Below are 10,000 nucleotides of genomic sequence, written 5' to 3' on the forward strand. Positions count from 1 at the left end.
CTGGGTCATAATTGGGTAAATATTGAACCCAATTCGGACCATAATTGGATCATAGTTGAGCCATAATTGGATAAAAATTGAAACAAAATGGAACAATAATTGGACCATGAAAGGACCATAATAGGAAAGAAATTGGACCACAATTCAACAAAATTTGGACCAAATTTAGACCATAATAGGAATTATAATTGGATCACTATAGGGCCAAAGTTATTTCCATTTTGGCTCATAATTAAATAGTAAGCCACAGTAGACAATATATCTTTTAGTTATCTCTTCATATATCTATTTATTCATTAATTTATCTATTTGTTTATTTGTCTATTTATTTGTTCGTGTGTTTATTAACACCTTACATACGATGACGTCTAAGAAGGCGTTATCAGGCGCAAGTGAGTTTTCAGTCGTTACAAACATTCTGGGTGAAAGAGAACTGAAATAATAGTTGTGACTTTATATTTTATAATTAGCGTATGGTGATGCATCATCATATGTCGGAAGCTACTGTGCGTGCAAATATTTGACTTATTTATTTGTTTTAATACTTGATTTTTTAATTTGTTCTATTGTTCATCGATTTTGTTCAATTTTCGTCAGTTTTGTACACTTAAATGTGCGTATTTATAATTAATTTTTTATTTTTATTTTATTAATCTTGATTTAGTTAATTTTTTGAATATGTTTATTTTTCTTTTTTATTTGAATAATTTTCGGCAGGATTGTATAACTTATTTTTATACATTCACACTTCTCATACACTTGTTTGGTACAGAAATGAATAAACAAAAGAACGTCGATGGGAATCAGGTTTGTGTCGTCTATTGTCTCCTGCCGGGTGACTCATCGTTTCGCTTTTGTTTTCATTTACTGTTTCTCTGCCTTATCGTGTTGTTTATCGTTGTTGTTTCTTTTGTTATATTTTTAGTTGGCTTTTGTCATGTTATTTTCATTTATTTGTTTGTTATATGTTTATTTGTTCTTTTGTTTATTCTTTGCTGTATCGTCAATGATTTATCGTTTCGTTTTTGTTTTCTTTTATTGTTTCTTAGCCTTCTCGTGTTGGTTATTAGTACTGTATTTTTTGTTATATCTTTATTGTTTTCATCTTATTTTTAATATTGTTTCGATTAGCCTTTGTTATTATATTGTCATGTTATTTATTAATTTTATACGTTTTTCCTATTTTCTGTAGTATATTATTATTATTCATTTATCGGTGTTTCTCTCTGTTTTGTTTCAGCTTTTTTTTGTGCTTTTTCCTTATTCATTCATCTTTACTATTTGTTTTGTTGTGTCGTTTATTGACTCATCGATTCGCTTTTGTTTTTGTCGTTAATGTTATAATTTTGTTTTGTTTTTAGATGTTTTGTTATGTTCACTATTTTTATTTGTTTATTTAAATATTTATTTGCTTATCTAGTTGTTTATTTTCTTATTGTTTGTTGAGCTGCTCGGTGACTCATCGATTCACTTTTGTTTTTGTTTTTGTGCTTTTAACTGTTTTTGTTCTGTATATTTTCCTCCTCCTCCTTCTCTCTATTTCCTCCTCCTCCTCTTCTTCCTCTTTCTCCTAATCCTCCTCCTTCTCCTACTTTGCCTCTTCCACCTTCTCTTCCTCCTCTTCCTTCCTCCTCCTCTTCTTCCACCTCCTCCTTCTCCCGTTCTTTCTCCTCCTCTTCCCTCTCCACCTCCTCCTCCTCTTTTTCCCAAAAATACTTTGACGCTTACTGAAAATGATAATAATAATAATAATAATAATAATAATAATAATAATAATAATAATAATAATAATAATAATAATAATAATAATAATGATAATGATAATAATAATAATAATGATAATAATAATAATAATAATAGTAATAATAATAAATAAAAATCGAATTACAAACAGTTGATACATGCATACACATATACACACACATATGTATATATATATATATATATATATATATGTATATATATGTATATATATGTATATAATACATATATATATACATATATATATATATATGTGTGTGTGTGTGTGTGTGTGTGTGTGTGTGTGTGTATGTATATGTATTTAATGAACATACGAACATATGCGCAGACAGTTTTACGCATGTGAGCTGGAAACCCATAGAATGTCGACAAAATTTCGACATTTGAAAACAACAAATCAGTTTCTGTGAACGATTCGAGCTTTGAATGGATATCAAAGCTCATGACCCCGTTTCGAATCCGTTGATTGAAGCCCGGTTCACACCTGTGTCCGTAAACTGTTCGTAAACATAAACGAATGCACGAACACACGCATTAGGCATGGAAGGAAGCAAGCACGCATTTTATATATATACATGTATATATATAATATATATATATATATATATATATATATATATGTAAAACTGTGCTAAAGGTAATTTGAATATATGTACCGTTTTCTCTTCAGATAAACAAGAAAATCCCATCGATCATATCCCTTGGCGCCAAGAAAAGTCGTCATCAAAATGCATCGCTCCAAAATGTCGACATGTGATTAGTGATCAAACAAACAAACATAGATTAAAATTGATGCGATTGGTGAGACAGGAAAGAGGAAATAATTAATTACAGGAACAATGGCGTGATTAATATATCAAATTTCCGTTGGATACGAACAACGACGATGACGCCATATCGTCGTGCCTCTATGGATTCCGGAATTGTCTGAAGGTAAGTCATCAAAGAAGATTCGATTTTGTTAAGAAAATAATAATAATTCCTAAGTTACGTAATCTATACTGTATCGAAATATTTAGATTTAATATTATTAGTTGATAATTGTTTATATCATTGAATCTTACGGACTAAAACGAATTGAATGTTTGTGTATGCTTGTAAATGTGATTTGAACAATCATAACGCTTATTTGAATGTTTTAACACACACACACACACACACACACACACACACACACACACACACACACACACACACACACACACACACACACACACACACACACACACACACACACACACACAATCTTCATACGAGTACATGTATATACATAAAGATAAAAGTATATTATTTAAGACAAAGAAATACGAAAAAAGAAAATAATTTCACGTTCAGCAGTGCTTATTATATTCTTATTATTATGATATTATTAATTTATATATATGTACTAATTTGTTGAATAAATCTAATTCGTCTTTCAATCTAAATTAGTTTGTATAGTTTTTCGTGTGTGTGTGTGTGTGTGTGTGTGTATGTGTGTGTGTGTGTGTGTGTGTGTGTGTGTGTGTGTGTGTGTGTGTGTGTATTCACCTCGGATCTGCTGCAGCCTCTTTTCGAGACAGCCAGACACCACCCTACGGCAGTGAGCTCAGAGCTCATTATTAGCAGATCTCTGGGTAGGTCTGAGACCACTCACACTCCACACACCGGGAATGCAAGGTCACAACTCCTTGACTAACGTCCCGTACCTACTCGCTGCTAGGTGAACAGGGGCTACACGTGAAAGGAGACAAACCCAACTTGTCTCCGCCCGGCCGGGGAATCGAACCCCGGTTCTCCGGCTTGTGAGGCCAGTGCCTTACCAATCCGCCACCGGGACGTGTGTGTGTGTGTGTGTGTGTGTGTGTGTGTGTGTGTGTGTGTGTGTGTGTGTGTGTGTGTGTGTGTGTGTGTGTGTGTGTGTGTGTGTGTGTGTGTGTGTGAATTCGTGTTCTTTAAAAATTGAGGCGTGGAGAGCTCTGATCATAGTTATCCTCATTACGTCATGCGCCGACTAGGACGAATTTGGGTTCACAGTGCGCAGATTGTAATAAATCAACCTGACCTAACCTAGCTGAACCTAACCTAATCTGACCTAACCTAACCCGACCTAACTTAACCTAACCTGACCTAACCTTACTTGACCTAACCTATCCTAACCTAACCTGACCTAACCTAACCCGACCTAACTTAACCTAACCTGACCTAACCTTACTTGACCTAACCTATCCTAACCTACGCTTAGCCTAACCTAGCCTGACTTGCCCTGATCTAAGCCTAACCTAACCTGACCTAACCTAGCTAAACTGACCTACCCTAATCTATTCTAACCTAATCATGGCCTAATTTCACCTAACCTGACCTTTGACCTGTTATCTAAAAGCATCACTTCAAGCACTAATATATTGTTAAGATGAATTAAATAGGAAAAAAATGAAATAAAATAAAATAAAATTATATTAGATGACGTAACATGAAATAAGAATAGAAAATAAAATAAAGTAAGATGAAATGAAATTATATGAACAATTATGACGTCATTAGAAATGGATCAGGGAAGGGACCTGTGGGAAAAAATTCGTGGTTACAGTTCATCATTGGGCCTTTACAGAGAGAGAGAGAGAGAGAGAGAGAGAGAGAGAGAGAGAGAGAGAGAGAGAGAGAGAGAGAGAGAGAGAGAGAGAGAGAGAGAGAGAGAGAGAGAGAGAGAGAGAGAGAGAGAGAGAGAGAGAGGGGAGAGGGAGAGAGATAGAGGGAAAGAGAGAGAAATAGAGGGAAAGAGAGTGAGGGAGAGAGAGGAGGAGGGAAAGAGAATAAGAGAAAGAAATGGGGAGAGAGAGGGAGGAGATAGAGGGACACAGAAAGAGAGAGAGAGAGAGAGAGAGAGAGAGAAAGAGAGTAAGAGAGACAAAGGGAGAGAGAGAGAGGGAGGGAGAGAGAGAGGGAGAGAGAGAGAGAGGGAGAGAGAGAGATAGGGAGAGAGAGGCAGAGAGAGAGAGAGAGAGAGAGAGAGAGAGAGAGAGAGAGAGTAAGAGAGACAAAGGCAGACAGACAGAGAGAGAGAGAGAGGCGGTGACATCATTCTGTCCCTGATAAAGACGATTACGATTGCGATAAGGATAAGGAATCTGTGAATCAGTTGATCAGTCTTGTGGTCTGTTTGGCTTTGCCTTGGGCTAAATGTAGTTTTGGAGGTCTGGGTTTGGCTTGGGGTAGCTTGGGCTAAATTGGGCTCGGATGGGCTTAATTGGATTGGGGCTAAATTGTAGTGGGCTGTGGTAAATTTGGCTAGATTGGACGGGGTTGGGCTAAATTGGTCTTGGATGGGCTAAAATGGGCTGGGGCTAAATTGGGATGAACTGGTGAAATTGAATTGAGGCTAAATATAAACAATTTGGGGTAAATTGGAATGCACTGGGTCAAACTAGTCTGTGTTGGGCTAAATTGGGTTAGAATGAGCTAAACTGGGCTAGTCTGTCACGGGGGCCAATTGCCCAGTGGACAATTGGCCAACGGGAAAGTAAAATTGTGGAGGGGCAACTATCCGATGGGGGCAAATGTCGCGGGACCAAATGTCCGGGGACCCAATGTCCGGGGGACCAAATGTCCGGGGGACCCAATGTCCGGGAGACCCAATGTCCGGGAGACCCAATGTCCGGGGGACCAAATGTCAGGGGGGACCAAATGTCCGGGGGACCAAATGTCAGGGGGGGACCAAATGTCCGGGGGCCAAATGTCCGGGAGACCCAAAGTCCGGGGGACCAAATGTCCGGGGGGCGAACTATCCGGGAATGTTCTCTCACTGAAACATGTATCCGAGGGAGCAAATCTCCAGAGGGAGGGCCAACTATCCGGGAGGAAGGGGAACTGTCTTGAGGGTAGGAGGGGAAACTGTCGGGGGGGGGGAGGATCAACTGTCGGGAGGGTAGGGGGAAATGTCCGGAGGGAAGGGTGGTAATTGTCCTACATTCAGCACCTGGGCGAGAGAGAGAGAGAGAGAGAGAGAGAGAGAGAGAGAGAGAGAGAGAGAGAGAGAGAGAGAGAGAGAGCTGCTCCCGTATTTCCTGTCGCCCCCAATCATGGAGGAGGAGGAAGCTGTGCTCAGCTCGAGTGGGACTCATTGTGCCTTAGGCTCCTGTTGCTATTGTTGATTGTGACTTAGGGTGACGTGACTGTGACTTGGGTGCCAAGTGTGACATAGTTAAGGCAAGCGTGACATAGAGTGACTTATGCTGTGTCTTCGGGTGATGTGATTCTGACATTAGGAAGGCGAGTGTGAGACTGTGCCTTAGGGTGGTGTGGGTGTGACTTAGCGAAGGCGAGTGTGACTTAGGAGAGTTGAGTGTGACTTAGAGAAGGTGAATGTGGTTTAGCGAAGGCGAGTGTGACTTAGTAAAGTCATATGTGACATAGAGAAGGTGAGTGTGTCTTAGGGTGTGATGTGCTGTTATTGTGACTTAGCCGCAGAGTAATGTTATTGTGACTTAGCCTTAGGGTGATATGACTATGATTTAGGACTGAGTGTGACTTAGGGTGTGATGTCATTGTGCCTTAACTTTAGGATGATAAGACGGTGATTTAGGGGGGCTGAGTGTGACTTAGGGTGTGACTTAATGTGTCTTCGTGTGATATAATTGTGGTATAATTTGTGTGACTGTGACTGCGGTATAGTGAGATGGTATGTGGTATGACTGTGGTAGGACCGATTGGATTGTGACTTGGACCAATGCAGGACCGGTCTCACTAAGATTTCCCTTTTTCGTCGTAAATTGTGTCACATTTTGTAGGATTTCTTTATAACACTGAAAATGTCTTAATAGACGAAAGCGTTCGGTCACAAGACTAAGACATCTCGGGAGTTGATGTCGGGAGTGTGCAGGATCAATTCCAAACTCCGTCATGGCCTTAAGCGAGTCCTACACGATCAATATTATTGCGCAATATTTCGTATTGTAGAATATTATTGACGGCGTTGGGATGGTACTGAAGAGTCATACATGTTGATGTCTGCAATATATCGTGTCATTCTTCAATACCATCCTTGCATCGCCAATATTATTGCGCAATACGAAATATTGCGCAATATTTTTGACCGTTTAGGGCCCCCGTCGGCCTCGTAGTACTTGGCCCAGGGTTCGAGCCTCCCAGGAAGATTTTTTTTAAAATGAATAAGTAAATAAGTTCAAAGAGATTAAGTTAATAATTTACCTAAATTGATAAATTATTTATAAATGAATAATGAATTAATGGATAGTAGATTGAATTAATAGTTTAATCAAGTAAGTAAATGATTAATGATTAGATAAATATTAGATTGAAACTATATTTTAATTAAAATAATAAGTAATGCTTCAAATTACTAGCTTAATTAAAAACTGATAAACAATAATTAAAGAATCAATAAAGTGAAATTAGAAATAATAGATGATAAATTAATAGATAATATGTTAAATAATTTTTAGCTAATATGATCTATTCATTTATTTTGTTATTATTATTATTATTATTATTATTATTATTATTATTATTATTATTATTATTATTATTATTATTATTATTATTATTATTATTATTATTGATGTTGTTATCTTTATCATTACTTTTATTATATTTTATTTTATTTATTTATTTTTCGATCGACAGGAGCCTTCACCCTCCTTGGGTGTCGGAGGAGGACCTCTCCCCCAAGATGCCGGCCTGCAGCACCTACCCTCCTCCTCCTACTTCTCCCTCCCACCTCCTGCCGGAGTCGCCCTCGCTGGCCGGCCGGTCGCCCTCGTCCCTCACCTGGGAGATCGCCACGCCCTTCTCCTCGCTCCCCTCCTCCCCCAGGTGCATCTCGACGTCGCCTTCTTCAGGCAGGTCTTCCTCCATCTCGGCCACGCCTTCGTCACCCGGGTCCTCGCCGTCGTCGGCTCCTCAGGCGTGGTGGCCGAGCCCCTGGGCCCCTGCGGTCAATGGGCGGCCATCCGCGCCCGCCTTGCCCTCGGCCACAGCGGCTCCTCCTACAGGAGAGGGGCGCCCTCAGGCCGCCCAGCTCCTGAGGGCGTCGCTGCAGAACGCCACGGCCGCCATCAGGATCCTGCTGCTAGGGTGCTTCCGGTGCTCCGACGCCAAGGGCGCCTCGTCCTGCTGCAGGAGGGAGCAGGAGGAAGAACTGGAAAAGGCATGGTTCGACTGCGAACAGGTGAGCTCCACTTCCTCCTCCTCCTCCTCCTCTTCCTCTTCCTCTTCTTCTTCCTCTTCCTCTTCCTCTTCCTCTTCCTCTTTCTCTTCCTCCTCTTCCTCTTCCTCTTTCTCTTCCTCCTGCTCCTCCTCCTCCTCCTACTCCTCTTTTCTCTTTCTCTTCTTTCTCCTCCTCCTCGTTCTCCTCCTCTTGTCTTCTCCTTGTACTCCTCTTCTTCCTCCTCTTCCTCTTCCTCTTCCTCTTCCTCTTCCTCTTCCTCTTCCCCCTCCTCCTCCTCCTCCTCCTCCTACGACTACTATTACTTTTACTACTACTATTCCTCCCACTAACGGTATTACAATTTTTTTCTAAATAAACTTATCTTAACTACAACGTTGACATAGCCAACCAGGATAGACGCACTGGTAAATTACACTCCATATAAACAACATACTCGTATATATACATATATATATATATATATATATATATATATATATATATATATATATATATATGTATATATATATATATATATATATATATACATATATATATGTATATATGTGTATATATATATATATACATATATATAAAACATATATAAACATACGCAAACATATGTATATATAAAACATATAAACATACGCAAACATATATATATACACACATATAAGCATATATAAATAGGATGGCGCAAACCGTTTTCTTCAATTTTACAATTTTAGATTCACATTGAGTAATTGAAGAGAGAGAGAGAGAGAGAGAAAGAGTGGGAGAGAGATAGAGAGGGGGGAGGAGGAGGAGGAGGAAAGAGGAAGATGGAGAGAGAAGGGGGAAAGAATTGAGGTCGATAGTCAATTCTCTTTGAGGTGACCTTCAGTAGCGACCACGCCCGCTCTCTCTCCCCCCCACCTCTCTCTCTCTCTCTCTCTCTCTCTCTCTCTCTCTCTCTCTCTCTCTCTCTCTCTCTCTCTCTCTCTCTCTCTCTCTCTCTCTCTCTCTCTCTCTCTCTCTCTCTCTCTCTCTCTCTCTCTCTCTCTCTCTTCCTCCCTTCTCGTAATTATGTCTTCCAATGTCATTTAGGAAGTCTGTTTATATATTTTTTCTATACTTAAAAATTGGGTGCATTTTATTACTTCTTATAATTCTCCGCATTTTTTTATATATTATGCCATATTTGTCTTTTTTATATATAAATTTCCGCATTTTTTATATTTTGGCCATATTTGTCTTTTTCCTATTCCCGCCAATTATTTCATTTTTCGCAAATCTCCCTTTTTTTTTTACTCCTTTAGTATTTTTTTCCCTAAGTGAAATTGATTCATTTTATTATTCTTGTTTTTTATTTCCCGCGAAAATTATTTTATTTTCGCTTTTCTGTCTCAATGTCGTCGTCTGGGCGTGTCCTGTTCCCGCCCCCGGGTTCCGGTCAAATATCGTCTTCAAATCTTTTTTTTATCTTATTTGTTATCCTCTTTCTCTCGCTGATGTCACCGTTAACTTTGTAATATTTTAATTATACAAAAAAGGCAGCTTAAGACATTTGTTTCATATATGATTTATTTAAATGTGGAAACGATATTCTAGATTTATTTGTGTTGTGATTTGGTAGTAATAATGTCGACATTTGAGAAACGACAGAAATGACGTAAGAATATATATATATATATTTCGAATTCGTCTTGCCCTCTCTAACACTATCTATTTCATATATCTCATTCTGCTTATTTTGGTTACATTATTGCAATAACTCTATTTTACATATTTATTCATTTCTAAATGCTTTTTTAGTTAGTCGCCTCACTTTCCTGACTGCCGTCTCATCTCTTGTGATTATTTTTTCACTGAAAGAAATGAATGCTGCCATAAATTTGTCTATTTGCTCGTTTATGTAGTTACTTTTTTAGTTTGTGTATTTATCTATTAACAATTCATATAAAAACTTATTTGTTCACTTATGTATGAACCTATTTTCGATTAATGAATACATAAATGAATGAACGAATCAATAAATTAATAACTCTTTCTGAATATACTCGGAATCAGTTGAATAATTTCATTGTTTATTAACTAAATCATGTATTAATATAT

The 10,000-nt window shown here is 38.5% G+C and overlaps 1 protein-coding gene across 5 annotated transcripts in view; it reads left to right on the top strand.

Moving 5' to 3' along the window:
* Nucleotides 1-10,000, top strand: part of LOC143041196 (uncharacterized) — a 31,825-nt gene that overhangs the window by 11,931 nt on the left and 9,894 nt on the right. For all 5 annotated transcript variants that reach the window (XM_076213035.1, XM_076213034.1, XM_076213036.1 and 2 more), the window contains exons 2-3: nt 2,432-2,694; nt 7,384-7,927. In XM_076213035.1, the coding sequence (XP_076069150.1) occupies nt 7,430-7,927 (498 nt within the window). In that variant the 5' untranslated portion in view covers nt 2,432-2,694; nt 7,384-7,429. The remainder of the gene's footprint in view (nt 1-2,431; nt 2,695-7,383; nt 7,928-10,000) is intronic.

Source organism: Oratosquilla oratoria, chromosome 30 (genome assembly GCF_046742065.1).
Source record: "Oratosquilla oratoria isolate Oo_2021 chromosome 30, ASM4674206v1, whole genome shotgun sequence".
NCBI classification, from domain to species: Eukaryota; Metazoa; Arthropoda; class Malacostraca; order Stomatopoda; family Squillidae; genus Oratosquilla; species Oratosquilla oratoria.